This window comes from Phlebotomus papatasi, chromosome 3, assembly GCF_024763615.1.
Source record: "Phlebotomus papatasi isolate M1 chromosome 3, Ppap_2.1, whole genome shotgun sequence".
In the NCBI taxonomy this organism is placed as follows: domain Eukaryota; kingdom Metazoa; phylum Arthropoda; class Insecta; order Diptera; family Psychodidae; genus Phlebotomus; species Phlebotomus papatasi.
Genome location: NC_077224.1, coordinates 54,312,702 through 54,329,966, shown reverse-complemented (window position 1 = coordinate 54,329,966; position 17,265 = coordinate 54,312,702). Strand labels below are relative to the sequence as shown.

General features: G+C 36.6%; 1 protein-coding gene across 1 annotated transcript; it reads left to right on the top strand.

The window, feature by feature from the left end:
- Window positions 1-868: 868 nt before the first annotated feature.
- LOC129806721 (uncharacterized) lies at window positions 869-6,007 on the top strand. The gene has a single exon (XM_055855492.1). The coding sequence runs from the start codon at window positions 869-871 to the stop codon at window positions 6,005-6,007; it is 5,139 nt and encodes a 1,712-aa protein (XP_055711467.1).
- Window positions 6,008-17,265: the final 11,258 nt, after the last annotated feature.

The following is a 17,265-nucleotide window of genomic DNA, read 5'->3' as shown; positions in this document are numbered from 1 at the left end:
TAAATTCATATTTTTCCACAGCCACAGAGTAGTACTCTCGTGCCTCTTCAAAAAATCAAAATATTATTTTTATGAAAGAACTTATTGTTAAATCATTTAAAGTCTATTCACGAGACTCAGCACAGTCATCTCTTAATTTTTCACCATTTGTTCTCCCAATAAGTTTAACGTCCAGAACTGAGATTTCTGGCCACTCTTTCATCTCATATTTTCCTCTTTTGCACCACCATGAATGTTGAGCATAATTTCATTCTAGAGAGTTATTAGAGGCTGAGTTTAATGGGTTAATTGAGTTAAGTATAATGAGTTAATTTTTTTTTGAGTTATATTTAAATTTGAGTTTTTGAGTTCAAACACAGATGGCGCAAAATGTAAATTGGAGAGACTGTTTTCTGAAGTGTCAAAACCAAACGAAGAAGAAGAAGATTTACTGTACGATAAGATTCTGTGAAGGTTGTGTTGTAAAGATTTTTTGAGAATTTGTGAGAAGTGATTAAAGGCTGCTGGAAGAAACCCTGCTTTAAAAAATTCGGTCTTCGATCCGGGTTTAATTCCTAATATACATTCCAGGTTGGTTGATCTCAGAGTTGGGAGGAAAAGGAAGAGGTTTCAAGGAAGGAGTTTAATAAATTAAATATCTTTAAAGGTAAGCTCTGCCACAACCAGTGGTCTTCGATCCGGGTTTAATTCCTAATATACATTCCAGGTTGGTTGATCTCAGAGTTGGGAGGAAAAGGAAGAGGTTTCAAGGAAGGAGTTTAATAAATTAAATATCTTTAAAGGTAAGCTCTGCCACAACCAGTGGTCCTTCGAGCAAACGGCAGAGTCATCGTGAGTTTCCCTCAAGAGTCGACCTCAAAGCGTGGAGATGAATCGCAAACGTCAGAGAGGTTATGTTCTGCAGAGGCTGACAAAACTAAAGGATCGCTTCGATAGAGAGACGGATCTGGACGTTACAACGGCTATGAGTATGCTGCAGATGATTCCTGAGATCAAGCAGAATCTGGAAAAAACTCACGACGAGTACATTGAGACATTGGAATCTGAAATTGAGCAATCTAAAGAACACGAGGTTTTTGAGTCTGCAATGGACAAACTTTTTGACCTTGAACTCTCTCTCAGAGCAGTGGTGAACACGACCACAATCACACAAGACACCACTACTCGTGACCGTACCGCAATTGTAACCTCAAAAATGAAACTTCCTCCAATATCCATCCCGGAGTTTTCTGGTGACTACATGGACTGGAAATCTTTTCGAGACGCTTTCGAATGTACAGTGCACAAGCAAACAAGTCTTGATGATTGTCAGAAGTTCCAGTACCTTCGTGATAATTTGAAGGGCAATGCACTAGCATTCGTGAAGCATATTCCCATAACCTCAGAAAATTATGCAAGTGTATGGAATATGCTTATCCAGCGCTATGAAAACAAAAATGCCATTGTCACGTCTCATCTGAAGGCACTATTTTCACATCCCTCGTCCAAGGACGACGATTATTCGAGTTTGAGAGCCCTCTCCAATGTGTTTCAAACAACAATCAACGCTGTTGATGCTTTGGGAGTTACTCAAAGAGATGCCTGGGTAGTTCATCTCGTCACAGGGAAACTTGACAAGCGAACTCTTGAGCTTTGGAATGAGAAGCTGGAGGGTAATGACATCCCTTCGTGTGAACAATTGGCTGCTCTTCTTCATAAGCGATGCAATGTCCTCGAACGCACAGGAAAATCAGCTGCGGGAAAGACAACAAATCAGACGAAGAAAAGTGACAATCAGCCCAAACCAAGATCTTCTGCGAGTCTAGCTACAGAGACAACACGTCAGCACGAGAATGAGAAACGATTGGAGTGTAGTCACTGCAAAGCCGACCACACCATCTACAAATGTGACACATTTAGGGCACTCCCACTGGCCCAAAGAATTCAGCGAGTCACCGACTTAAAACTATGCTCAAATTGCTTGAGACCTGCCCAACACTCTGCCAAGGAATGCCCCAGCGGAAGATGCAGGATCTGCAAGCAAGAACATAGTTCACTGCTTCACAAGGACGCCCATGTACAAGGGAAACCACAAACAGAGGCTCCACAAGAAGATTCGAGCAGCGCAGATACAGTCAAACGCAATCAAACTGTAAGCGTCCCGACAGCGCGCACAACTCGTCGAGTGGTTTTGCTTCCCACAGCGATTGTGATGGTTCGAGATGCATTCAATCACATACACCCATGTCGAGTACTTCTGGATTCCACGTCTCAAGACAATTTCATCTCTGGGGAGACGTGCCAGAAGTTGAGGTTGAAGAAAAAACACGCTAACACTCTGGTCACTGGAATAGGAGAGTCCCAGTCACGAACATCCAAACAAGTGACTGTCCAAGTGGAATCTAGACACAGCAACTTTTCTTCGACATTTGAGTGCCTTGTTCTACCGAAGGTGGTATCTAATCTTCCACAAGAGACAATTGACCTCAATGATTGGAGCCCTCCCGATGGTGTGATCATGGCAGATCCTTGGTTCTACCAAAGCAACAAGATAGATATGCTGCTAGGAACAGCTGCATTCTACGAGACTTTGGGTACCGAATCGATTATCATAAAGCAACTGGGCCTAAGGTTGCAGAAAACGGTCTTCGGCTGGACAATTGTTGGCGAATTGAAGAGTGATTTTCGTGCAGCACCATCTGAAGAATCTCTCTGTATGCTGACAACGACCCAACACTCTGAGTTGGTGAACTTGGTCTCCAAACTTTGGGAAATTGAGGAGGTCAAGAGAGAAAAACCACCACTCTCAGATGAGCAACAAAGGTGTGAGGACATCTTCACCAATACAACCAAGAGAAATTCTTCTGGACGTTTCGTGGTCAAACTTCCAATCAAGCCAAATGCACGACCCCTAGGAGATTCTCGAGAAATTGCGCTGAAGAGGTTTCTGACACTGGAGAGGAATTTGGCTAAGGACTCAGTCAAAAGAGATCTTTACCATGAGTTTATGCGCGAGTATATTGAGCTTTCACACATGAGTCTTGAGGAGAACCCCAACGAGAAGTCTCAATATTTACCTCATCACGCAGTATTGAGACCTGACAGTTCAACTACAAAATTGAGAGTTGTTTTTGACGGATCGATGAAAACAACTTCAGGAGTTTCTGTCAACGAGTGCCTGATGGTCGGAGCGACAGTCCAAGATTCTCTTTTTGAGATATTGCTTCGCTTCAGATTCAACAAAATTGGAGTTACATCTGACGTCAAGATGATGTACAGAATGATTGAGATTGCACAGGAGGATCGTCATCTAACCTCAATTTTGTGGAGATTTCATCCTTCAGAACCCATCCGAACTTACACGCTCAACACTGTTACGTATGGGACGAGCTGTGCACCTTTTTTGGCCACACGCTGCGTCAATCAGTTGGCTAATGATGAGAAGAACAACTTTCCGAAGGCAGCAGCTGCTACTAAGAACTTCTATGTAGATGACTACATTGGAGGCGCCGAGAGTGATGAAGAAGCCCTAGAGCTCTACAAGCAGCTCAGTGGAATGTTCTCTACTTGTGGAATGTCACTTCGCAAGTGGTCAAGCAACAGCGAGAAACTTCTTGAGAATATTCCACCTGAGAATAGGGAACTGGCGTCTTCCAAGATGTTCGATTCAGAGGCAACTGTCAAGACACTCGGGCTTATCTGGAATCCCACATCAGACAAATTCCATTTCAACGAGTTGAAAATTGAAGAGAACGTTACAAAGCGATCAATGCTGACGACGATCGCTAGGGTATTCGATCCTTTGGGATCCATTGCACCTGTAACAATCCAAGGAAAGGTTCTTGTTCAAAAAGCATTTGAGGAGCGAGTCAACTGGGACGACGAAGTCAGTGGAGAGTTAAAGGAAGAGTGGTTGAGATACAAAAGCGAGCTTACAAATCTTCCAGCCATCAACTTCCCGAGGTACGTTGGAGTAAAACCAGCAGTTGAGATAATTGGTTACTGTGACGCAAGTGAGAAGGCCTACGGAGCTTGCGTCTACGTTTTGAGTGAGGACTCCAACAGAAAACCCAACATGCATCTCTTGTGCGCAAAAACCCGAGTTGCTCCATCAAAGAATCGACAAACAATTCCAAGACTCGAGCTCATGGGAGCTGTACTGTTGGCTGAGTTAATGGAGAAAGTGATGACTGCAGTTTCGATTCCTGTAAGTAAGGCCAAGTGTTACACGGATTCGATGATTGTATTGCATTACTTGCGCTCAAATGATCCAGCAAGATGGAAGACATTTGTCGCAAACAGAGTAGCTTTAATCAACGAGATCATTCCGCATTCCAAATGGGTACATGTGAGGTCAGCAAGTAACCCAGCGGATTGCCTCTCTCGTGGTTGCAGTGTGAGTGAGCTGATGAACAACGAATTATGGTGGCATGGATCCATTCATAGTTCAGAGAGTGAGCCAGAGATTGAAGTGTCACAGCTAGAGTACTCCAAGGAGGGACGGCTGAAAGCTTCACTTTCTGCAAAGGTTACAACAGATTCCACCAATGCTATTCGAGATTTGATTGAAAAATGTTCATCCTACTGGAAGTTGGTGCGAATTGTCGCATGGTGCTTGCGATACATTGAGTGTGTCAAAAATCCAGACCGGCAAACATCCTTCGGCAAACATCTGCACCCGGGGGAACTACAAAAGGCTATCATTTCTATCGTCAAGGTTGTACAAAATGATGTCTTTTCCGATTTGAGGACCAAACTCGAGAACAAGGCCATACTTCCCAAGAAAGCAGCGAAGCTATGTCCATTTCTTGACAACGAAGGTGTTATTCGAGTTGGTGGGCGCTTGCAAAGCGCAGAATTACCTGAGCATCACAAGCATCAGATTTTGCTTCCCGATCATCATCATTTTACCAATTTGGTGGTGAAGAATGCTCATATGGATTCACTACATGGAGGCCCTCAGCTTACCATGTCAGTGTTGCGAGAATTCTACTGGCCTCATCGAGCTCTACATGTGGTCAATCGAGTTATCCGGAATTGCCTCATTTGTTTCAAGATGTCACCACCGAGTTTTTCACAACTAATGGGTAACCTTCCGGCGACTAGAGTGAATCCAGCGAGAGCGTTTCTTCATTCTTCAGTGGATTACTGTGGCCCATTCCACTTTAAGCCCCCAACTAGAAAGAGTGCTCCACCAAAGGTACACGTTGCAGTTTTCGTTTGCCATTCGACGAGAGCAGTTCATCTTGAATTGGTGGATGGACTCAGCACAGAAGCTTTCCTGAGAGCATATGCAAGATTCACTTCAACTAGAGGAGTTCCTGCGTCAATGACAAGCGACAATGCAACAACATTCGTAGGAGCAGAGCGAGAGTTAGGAGAGATGTATTCTGCGGCAAATCATCAACAAAAGGTCACGGATGTGTGTTCCATTCAAGGAACCAAGTGGAATTTTATTCCACCGCGAACACCCCACTTCGGAGGACTTCACGAAGCAGCCGTGAAATCCTTTAAGCATCATTTCCGCAGAATAGCCACAAGTGAACAGCTGACGAGTGATGAAATGAATACGCTGATCAAGAGGATTGAGTCTTGTCTGAACTCCCGCCCCATTGGAAGATTGTCGTCGAGTCCAGCAGACCCCGATCCACTTACACCAGCGCACTTTTTAGTTCTGGGTTCCCTCAAATCTATCCCAGAACCTGATCTGGACGAGATTCCCTTGAATCGACTTTCCCGATGGCAATTGATTTCATCATTGCACCAAAGATTTTGGAACCGATGGGTGCAAGAATACTTGCATTTTCTTCAGCAACGAGGAAAATGGGAGACACCAACAAGGAACCTTGAGGTAGGAGCCGTCGTTCTTCTACGAGACGAACAAATGCCTCCCAACCAGTGGAGGACAGGGATTGTTGAAGAGCTCCATCCCGGACGGGATGGTAGAGTTCGAGTCGTGAGCGTCCGTACAACAAATGGAGTATTCAAGCGAGGCATCACGAAGATTGTTCCACTGTTTGAAGCCTGAACGCCTTCACCGGGGGAATATGTTGAGCATAATTTCATTCTAGAGAGTTATTAGAGGCTGAGTTTAATGGGTTAATTGAGTTAAGTATAATGAGTTAATTTTTTTTTGAGTTATATTTAAATTTGAGTTTTTGAGTTCAAACACAGATGGCGCAAAATGTAAATTGGAGAGACTGTTTTCTGAAGTGTCAAAACCAAACGAAGAAGAAGAAGATTTACTGTACGATAAGATTCTGTGAAGGTTGTGTTGTAAAGATTTTTTGAGAATTTGTGAGAAGTGATTAAAGGCTGCTGGAAGAAACCCTGCTTTAAAAAATTCGGTCTTCGATCCGGGTTTAATTCCTAATATACATTCCAGGTTGGTTGATCTCAGAGTTGGGAGGAAAAGGAAGAGGTTTCAAGGAAGGAGTTTAATAAATTAAATATCTTTAAAGGTAAGCTCTGCCACAACCAATGAACTTCTACAGAGTTTAAGAATATTTTTTCAACAAGAGAGCTTTTTAAGTTTTCCAAAAGTTCACAGATACCGTAAATGGTTATAGAAAAATAATATTATTTGAAAGTTTTCTTTTGATATCTGTTATCTAAGCGGTTAAAGTTGCGGTAAAGATCTTTTTTTAACCTTACAGAAATTATCATTTGTTTTTTATGATTGTTTTTTTGAAACTTTGACAATAGCGTTGTTATTATTTTTGATTCTTCGGAATATTCCTGAGATTTAATACTTATCATGTCAGGCTCTAATGTTGATTGGTTTTTTGAATTTTTAGACCAGGCATCATGGGCAACAAACTTTTGACGCATCAGAACTAATCAACTTTCGGAACACAATTTTTTTTTATATGAAGTGAAATTAGTTATTTTTTTAAATGCATAAATAAGATCTATGAAATAAAAACCACTCATTTTCAAAAAGAAAAATTTTAAAAAGTAATTTGGTAATCAAAAAGTAATGCAAGTGTTTCGGGTTCGAATCCTCTTCAGGTCTCCGGGTATTTTTCTGACATTAAAGGTGTTCGAATTTTATACAGTGAGCTTCACTGCACTTGATTCCACGGGGCATGAGACTAACAATATCATTCCGTATAAGAAAATATAGTAATTCGTGTCTAGAAATCCCTTGCGGGAAGGCCTAGCCTAGTTTCTTCATGGAATGTTGTGCCAGAATTAATAATATTATTTAGATCTACCCCAGGTTTTAAGCCCTGGTTTCTGCTACTTCAAGAACAGTCAAAAATATTTCGAGAATTAGAAAGTATTGTAATTTTCTAAATTTTAGTATTAGCAATCTTAATAATTTGACTTTAAACTTCATTAAATTTAATTATTATTATAATGTATAATTATGAGATACATTCATTTCTCCACAGAAAAAAATGTTTCGCAAAATTGTTAGCAAATATTTGTGAGTTCCTATTGCGGACTAACGAAACGCTCGTAAGTCGTTAAATCCAGAAAATGTTTCTATATTTTTTATCAAAAATGGTTCGTAGCATGATCACTTATCGAGCATTTTTAGTTTTTTCCGAATTTATGTTCGTAAACGCATAGAAAACTGTTCATAAAATTTTGTCATTTGTTCGTAAACGACTGCAAGACAATCAAAAATGCATGAACAAGTGTTTGTAAACTTGTTCGGCAAGTTATCATGTTACGAACAATATTTGTGAAAAAAAGTACAAACTTTTACAAAATTGTTTGTGGGAATTCACAACCAACAATTTTACGAAATATTTTATTTTCTGTGTATAATGGAATACATATACTCTTATCTGATTCATTTACATGAATAGTTTGATTTTTGATTTGGAAACATGTTTACTAAACAAACGTAACTGCATACTTTCACAATAAATTAATTCTTCATGGAAAACACGGGCTTGTGGATCAATGGTACGCATGATACCGTTTCTCAAGGCTTGTTGTAAGTCGAAAACGAGTTGAAGTGCACATGGCAATTGGTTGAGATCAGTGGCAAAGACAATCAGAGCCAGTGCCCCCATAGCTCAGTTGGTAGAGCATTCGTCTAGGTAGAGAAAGGCCCCCAGTTCAAACCTATTTTTTCATGTCTCTATTTGGATTAAATTTGTGGGTTGAGAATCAGGTGTTCTGATTGTTGCTATTTGTGCAGAAACACAAAATTTCTTGGGTCTCGTACCCAGATAGCGAACAGAAGTCTGTTCAATCACTTTCACAGTAATTGCATATATAGTCTATTATAAATACATAACAGATTCATGTTTTTAATCCAATAATTTGCTTGTCGCACTTGAGAATCTCGTCGCTCAAAAGTTTGCAAGGCTTGGTTAATCCTGTAACCATAGAAAACTTGTGGTACATTTTGATTTGTCTTATTGTAAGAATTATAGTTTTAAATTCTCATCGAATTAAATTTTATTGTAACATCTTGAGCATCTCTTGGAAATTCTCAAAATATATATTAACTTTTTTTCCAACATTACATCTTGGTCCATTTAGCATTGGACAGAATGAAGATGGTCATGATTGTAGCGTGGTTGTGCGAATAGATTTGCTCTTGGAGAGCAATTTCGTGACGATGTCAACATTTATTGTTTGCTGAACCTGAAATCAAACTCGTTTGCTGAAGTCCATATTTGGCGAATAGTGGTCATAACCATCTCTCGTAATCATCATTTATTGTACACCACACTCTGTATATACTTCAAAATAATACACATTATTAATAATATTGTATTGTGGTCGTGTACGCAATATTATAATTAAAATCCCAGTGGTACGAATTGTTCTCTAACGCAGAGTCAAGGGTCTTGGAACTTGAGAATGGATGGAGAAGAATATAAAGAGGGCTTCCTGAGAATATAAATTTTGCCTCATATTTTTCGCAAAACTTGCGTACTGTGTCTGCAAAAATATATTCACAACAGTCAGTCAAACAGAAAGTCATCATCGTCTTCCTGTTCTCCTCACCCCAGTGTCTTCCTCAGCTGACCACCAGACATCTCTTTTCAGTCCCTAACAATATACAGCATATATTCGTCTATCCCGCCCAAGTTGCCTTAACCCAAGACTTGTGGAAAATTTCTCAAATCGGCAGGAATTAATTGAAAAAAGAGGGGTAATGAGTTTAAAATTGTTTTATATTGCCAAGTGCTCTCGTGTAATTCAATAAAAATTAATTACCATCTTTCCGTACACTCAACTCTAATTTGGAGTCATAAATAAATTTTGTCCGTGCGTTTTTTCAGTCGGTGATTCCTTGAAGAAAATGTGCGAATCCTTCTTCTGTCGTAAATTCAAAGCCAGATTCTTGTTTCTCTTCAGTCATTCCTCCTCTCATCATCATTTACATGATCACTCATCGATCTCCTGCACTTCTTTCTCACCACAAGAGTTCCCATCAAACATTTTTACCGAGAAAGAGATATTTGGTGCAATCCCAGGATTATTTCTAAAAGAGTTTCTCGAGAACTATAATAATAGCTGTCTTACCAGGATTAAAACTTCTAGAGGTCTGATAATCAATCTTGAGGGAAATATATCTAGTGTTTTGAGCTTAAATACCTCTAAAAGTCTCTGTTTCTTTTATCAGTACTAAATTTTGATATTAACTAATACCAAATGGTTATAGGACTAATAGTAGGGGAAAGTGCTCTCCCTTCGAACATTCATGCCTTCGAATAATGTGGATATCTTTTGTTTTTCATAAGAGATTTACACTAAATTATCACAGAATTAACAACAATTAATGATAAGCCAACTAATATTTAATAGAAATGAGTAAGTCTCTTCGTTCGACCGTTCGAAGGGAGAGTACTTTCCCCTATTCTATAATAGGAAAAGAAATAGACTCGTATATAAATACGTTATACATGGAACTGTAGAGTCAATCACAAAATGTGAAGGAGTCTGTCAAAAAATTGAATAGAATTAAATACAATGGGAGGGAGGATCAATTACAGAATGAGATAAAATTTACCAAAAAGCTAGAGAAAATTATTTTAAAAAAGATACAAAATCAAACATAATATGAAATAGAATAAATCCCAAAGCGGGATAAAATAAAATAAATCAAAGAAAGTTGTTAGCATTATTAGCAGAAGAAAATAGAATAGAATCCAAAACGGAATAAAAATAAATTAAAGAACTAAAGAATCAATCGTAGTTAAAAGTCAAAAAGTTAAGCTAAAAGAATTTAAATCACATATATTTTTATTAGATTCAGGCTTTTAGGCTTCGCACATACTCTGGCTTCAACACATTATGTTTCTTGCATATAGGGGAGACTGGGGCAAAACTTGTCAAAACGCATATTTAATTCTTTCACGAGCTCTGTGAAAACTTAAACGTTTTATAATGAGCATATTCTTAAAGAAAATTTACTGCTCTACAACATTGCAGAAGACTATTTTCCTCTATCTCAAAAGAAATGTGATTTTCGAATCATTTTCTAAAAGTCGATTTTGTAGAGATTCTCTCAATTGCTAGAGCAAATTTTGTCAGTCCTCGGATAATTTGTGACGTTTTAAAATATTAAATAGATATATTTTTCTAGGAAATTTATTCCTCTACAACTTTGTCGAAGATAATCGTTCTCTATCTTAACGAGAAATGTGCTTAAATTGAGCTAAGTATTGATATTTTCTATAAGCCAAATATTCCAAAAATAGGGCTCAAAATTTCAATATCTTTTATTTTACATAATCCTTCCTCGAATGCCTTGAAACTTTGTAAGTTTAAGAATGTTCATGAAGGCTATTCATAAAAAATGAAAATAATCTAAAAACGATATAATATCGGTCATAAAATATAACAAAAGCAGTCCCAAATTAAATGAAATCAAATAGAATGCAGGATACGACCAAGCAGAAAGTGGATAGAATGAATAACAAATTGGGATAACATTTATCACAAAGTGTGATAAAAAGTATCACAAATAAGTCAAAAATTTTTGTAGAGAAAATCCTTCAAACTTTCGCACACACTTCACATTCAAACACTTCATATTTTTCTCATATTCCCTTAGTGAATTAGACTTAATTTTTGATTTTGTGAGGCGGCATTATGAACTAGTATCTCTAGTGTCTAGAATTCTGGTAATCAGGAAAAAATCAATTAACTCTTTAAGAACAATTAGGACACCGTGTCCCAAATTCAAAACCAATTTTTCTGATTAAAGAAAGTAAGTTTGTCCTCTAGTCAGAAAAAAATAATTTTCGGTTTTGGGATACTGGTGTCTTACTCTTTCTTAAAGGGTTAACTCGATTACAATTCTTGTGTGCAAAGCCTGTAAGCCTTCCCCTACTATTTTTTTACAATAAGTAAAAATGAATAAATCGTATAAAAATTCGTAATTAAAATAAATAAATGAAAATCAGTGGCGGTAAACTAAATCTGTATGTACAGTGAAACAGGAAAACGAAAATTCAAAATACTTTAAACTATTTAAGAGGAAGTTTCTGTATTAAAATAAAATAATTAAAACTATATAGGTCTTTCTTATGCCAATTTTATAGCCACTAAAATTTCTGGTACTATAAGAGGAACATTTTAAAGTCTACTTAGCATAATAGTAAATTTCCAACAACTTCTCACTGAAGAAAATTAAAATTGAAAATGTGCGTGTGGAAAATTGCTCTGTAACTCAAAAAGTTCTACCTTGAATTTCCTGGCTAGACCAAATTGTCCACTGATGAGGCAATGCCATTTCTGAGATATTCCCACAAAGCTCCCACACGAAAACTCAATTGCATTTCCCATAAGATTCGACATGAAGAAAAATTCTCTTGCTGTTGAATAACAAAAATCCATTTGAAATTAATTTCCGTGAAAAGAATGGTTCTCCAGCGTGTAATATGACGCACTTCCGTGGTAACTTTGTCTGAAGACTTCATACACCATCTCCAAGAGTGGTCTTACACAGGAATTCATTTAAAAAGCAATAAAAAGACGTAAATTAACGCAAACAGGTAATTTTTTGAGGTGGCTTTTAATTCTAAGGTAATAATTTTATGGCTTTCACGCCTTATTTTTTGTCTCTCTTCATCTCTCCTCGGTTTATCCATCGTACCCCATCCATTTACTTCACAAATCCTCCATGAATTTATTTTCTTCTGAGATTGAGACATTATGCTTATGGCTTTTGCGGGATTGATTATGTTATAATTTTTTTTTAAGGATGAAAAATACAAGAATATTTTGCGAGTGAATAATTTCGCCTTGGACTTCTTAAAATTCCACGCCTGATTAAGTTTTATCGCAAAGGATTGGGAAAGCCACTCCTTTTTTAAACGATTTCGGTGAGAAAGGATTGCCGAGAGATTAAAGGTCATATACACTATACCAGGGCAAATTTTTGGTGCAGCGCCATCGAAGATTCTAAGTCGATACCACAAACCGTTTGGTCTGTAACCCTTTAAGGACGTGTGGGACACCGGTATCCCAAAAACAAAAGTATTTTTTTTTTCAAAGTTATTTTGTCCTAATAGTCCGAAAAATTAGTTTTTATTTTTCGGACACCGGTTTCACATTCGTGTTTGAATGGTTAAGCCGGTAGAAAATCGACAGTTGAAAGAATTTGTTTGCCATCTTTATTTTGATTTTTTTCTCGACTATCGCGATGAATTTTACAAACTTTGCAATAGACAAATTTACACATTTGCAGTTTTAACAAAAAAACATTTTTCAAATTGTTTAATTTTCAGTCTTTTTCAATTCCAACGACCATTCACAAGACCATTCATTTTTAATCGATTTTTTTTGAAAACTTGTAAGGATTTTTTTTAACATTCTATTTTCAAAATAATATTCCAAAGTCTAATATGTAATAAACTGTAGTAGAATCATTGAAATTGCGGTTCGACCGGTGCGACAGTCAATTTCCGTCCTCTTGTGTGAGCTTTTCACCACACAAACCAATGTTTCCACGTGAGTTGAAGAAATTCATGATCATGCTCTTCTTTCTTTTACTTTAGAAAAGCATATGCCTCATTCAATAGTCTTGGCAAAGGGCCCTTTTCAATAAAAACAATAACTAACGTCTCTGAAAATTCGTGTCTTGTGTGATAAAAAGTGTGCAATGACTTGGCACAAAGTAACTCTTTCGATTGTTTGAGAAGTTATTCTTGTACGATGGAAAAAATCAGTCACGGACAAATTGCTGCGGAGAGAATTGGTGGAAAATTCAGCACTTGATCGTGTTGTATCCCTCTGAATTCGGTTTTCTGACTTTGTGAGCATTTGCCCGTATCCGGATTGTTCATCCCGAAACCTCCACACTACACTGAGAAAAATGTTAGTGTAAAATTATCAACTTCCATGGAAAATTGCACTAAAGGACTGGGAGAAACTTCACCTTAAAACTGGTATTTAGGTTAGAAGAGGTAAGGGTAGTTTCACGCATGTATTACTTTCGAAAGTCAAGATTTTTAGGATGAAAAATAATTATTTAGTTAATTTGAATATGGTTCGTTTATATTCGTTTAGCAATTGAGTTCTGAAAAAAAGTTCACTAAAGGATTCATTAAAGAAATAATTGCAAAAATATGAAGTGTTCGAAATCAGATTGTGTTCGAAGTGTGCGGAGCCTGATAATGATAATAATAATAATGGTGGCAACATTCCATAGAGGAACTTAGGCCTTCCCGGAAGGACAGTTCGGAACATCCATTATTATTTATTCGTTTTATCTAAATATAGGTCATAATCCGTATTTTAAATCATCATATTATTTATTCTTATACGGGATGAGATTGTCAGTCCCATGCCACGTGAAATCAAGTGCAGTGAAGCTCATTGGAAGCAATTAGAACACCTTTAACGCCAGAAAAAAATCCTGGTGATCTAAACGGGATTAGAGCCCGGGATACTTGCATCATAGAGCGAGTGCTTTACCACTTGACCCATTGAGTGCCCAATTGCGAAGACTGATAGCCTCAGCTTAAAGGCTTTGACAGATCTGAGGATTAGCCAAGAGACGGCTTAGCGTAATTATATTCGAAATAATGGTTTTTCTTTATTTACATCATTTTCCACTAAGTCGTATTTCGGTTTAAGTCCTAAGTATGTCTAGGGCATAAATGTCGCCGGGCTTATAGTGGTTAGTAATTCATACTAGCTTATGATTATTAGACCATCTTCAGACTTGAGGTTTAGCCTAGTTTTCGAAGGTCTCAAAATCCTAAATAGCAACCAATTTAATTTACTCTTCTGATTCAAAATAGATTACTTTTCAAATACATTGTCCAATTCTAAATCAAAATTTTTCAAAAATTTTTGACTAAAAGGAAATTCGAGAAGTTAAGCCATATGGCTCCTTAGGCCTGAAGCCCGTATTAATGAATTAGAATATTCTAAAATTCTAAACACATATTTGAATTTAAAAAAAAAATACCAACCAAATTTATCTCTGTGTTTCCTTGACGATGGTGAAGGAAATTTTTCAATTGTATAAAATGAAATTTAATCATTCTGATCGATTTTAGACGAGACGGAATTCCCCTTGTCTGTGTGTTTTTGATGGTGCGCTCGAGCAAACCGCGACCAATATGCCAGAAAATCGAATTCCTCAATGTAGGATTTTAAATCGATTTTTTATTACACTCTGCACCACGAACATTATAACGAATCCATCATGGAAAAGAATGGATGGAGCTGTGGCGTGCTCTTTTTTTCACCTCTCCAGCATTTCTTTCCATTTCCCCAGCCACTATTTTTAAACCCATTGACTATTCTTTCCCGAAAACCATCTTCCAATGTATGGATTTCTGTTTTTTGTGCTTTTACTTCAACTTCGCTAAACCTTTATTTTTCCACTCATCACCCGGGAACACAAAAAGAAAAGATTTCAGCCGTTTTTTTACGACTCTCCATCTCAAATATCCCACTAGTGTCGAATACAAGAAAATCAAATTAATTCATAATAATTCAAATGAGAGAATTTAATGATAGTATAACACTGAGTGGTTTGGTAAAGTTTCATCTCAAATGTGGGCTCGTTGGTCATCATTTTGTTTAACTCCATAGAACTGTGAAGAAAATTCTTGATCGTTAATTTCTTTAGAGTTTGAGGTCTTGGAAATTGAGGACTTATTGAGAATTAGAAAATATCTTTAAGAAATAATTTGACACAGATAATAATACACATTAGTCATCACTATTCTGTGTTTTACTGAAAAGTAGAACTTTAATTATGTACTTTTGTATAATTTTCAGTAAATCTCAATGACTTTCCAACTAGGTACATAATTATTTGGCTTTACTGTTCTTTTTTCGAGTGCACAGAGGAATATTAAATTGGATTCACATTTTAGCCATAGCAAATTTATGTTAATGTTGTTGGCAAGATACAAACACCAGTCTCGAAGAATCAAACGAAAATCGAGACAATTTTAATTATAAATTGTAATTAAAAGTATCTTGTTATCATTTACAATTTAGAGCTAAAACATATCGTCAGTTCCGAAGAAGACTATTGTAAGTCCAAAATGTAAACTTTACAGGAAAGAGGTTTAAAGTTTGACAGCTAAATTTTATTTTCATTAATTTCACTGCAATTAGTATACTTTCAGCTTTTGAAACTATTTTATCATACTTACGCATTGAATATCTTCTAGTTAACACTACTTTTAAATTAGTTATAGCAAAATTGTGAGCAAAAAATTCAATAATTGGGCACGCTGATTTTAAGTTTTTTTTCTTGTAACTTTTGCAGGAATATCTTAATCAACATAAAGTTTTGTGGGGATATAGATCTAAGATTTCTGCATCCAATGATACCATCTTTTTATACTATTGTAAGTAGACTTACAATAGTCTTCTTCGGAACCGACGATATTGATCGCCAATTGAAATTATCTTACAAAATTGTCGCAAAAGCTCTGTATTAAACTTCTGGCAAGAACCTAGATACATAGAGCTAGTCATACAACATTTTAAAACACGTCAGGTTTTATGGTACTGGCTTCCCTAAAATTTTTAAAGTACATTTACTCTCAGTGTACTTTTCTTGGTGTTCTTTGAAACCTTATTATTTCCCTTTGTCAAAACTTGCGTGAAAATATCACTGTTTTTAATGTTTTAAATTAAATTGAGTACTGATCATGTTTGACTATTTGCTGACCAAATTTAATTTTTTTTTATTACTCATTTATAAGATCCAAAGAACACCTATTGAACAAGGAAAATTTAGGCAAATAAGTGTTCTTTTTTTCCTATATTACTTCATAATACTGTTGTAGTAGGGGAAAACGTGTTACCTTTGGACGACTCAAGCTTCAAACAACTAATATTTTCAACACATTTTTGATTAATTTGACCTATTATAGTATTATATTTTAATAGCTAGTTCAATGCCTCAAACTTCCAGAAAAGAGCTATCGGTGAAATCTGTTAAGAACTTAGAAAAAAAAATGAGTTGTCCGAAGCTTGAGTCACTCGAAGGTAGCACGCTTTCCCCTATCGTAAAAAGTTATCAAGAATGAGAACCTTTCGATACTATTGAATGGATAGTATCGATAAATCTATATCTATTAAATTAAGTTAGTGATTATTGTGACATTCTTTATAGAATGTGACTGTTGACAAATATGTCCATTAGCTACAAAAAGTACAGGTATCATTTTAATTTTTCGGACTAGATCGTCGACACTATCGAAGAAAAGTTATCACGTTACCTCTAGTTATTAGGGTAAGTGTACCAAATTCCGGCCATCTTGCAATTCCGGCCACATTTTTTGTTCCTCAAATTTCCATGATTTTTTAGATTTTGCATACTCTAGAAATTATACAAAGCAAAAATAACAAAAAAATGTCGCCTCGACGAACGATATGCTGTGAAAAAGACTTTGGAAGAATTCCGAAAGGGCAAGGAACAATGAGAATAAAGGTGGCCGAAATAGGCCACCAAAGCTATGTCTACGTTTTTATTCATTTCAAGATGTATCAAGAATGATTTTAGAGAAAATGAAGACGATTAACCGTCTACAAGGTTCCAAGCAACGCTCCTTTAAAAGAAGTAACAAAAAAAAAACAATTTAAAATAAAAATATTGCATATCTAACTTAAGATTTTGGGGCTTGCATGCAAATGTGCCGAAATTTAGCACACTTACCTTATATTTTTATTGATATTAATTTCATATTAGCACCATGACAATTTATTGCTTTAGATTTCAAAAAATTACGTTGTCGTACTTACAGTTTAAAATTGTGATCTGTGGGAACGAGGTTAAACCTTTAGTCTTAAGATTGTACATTCCTTAGAGTAAAATATTAAATCGTA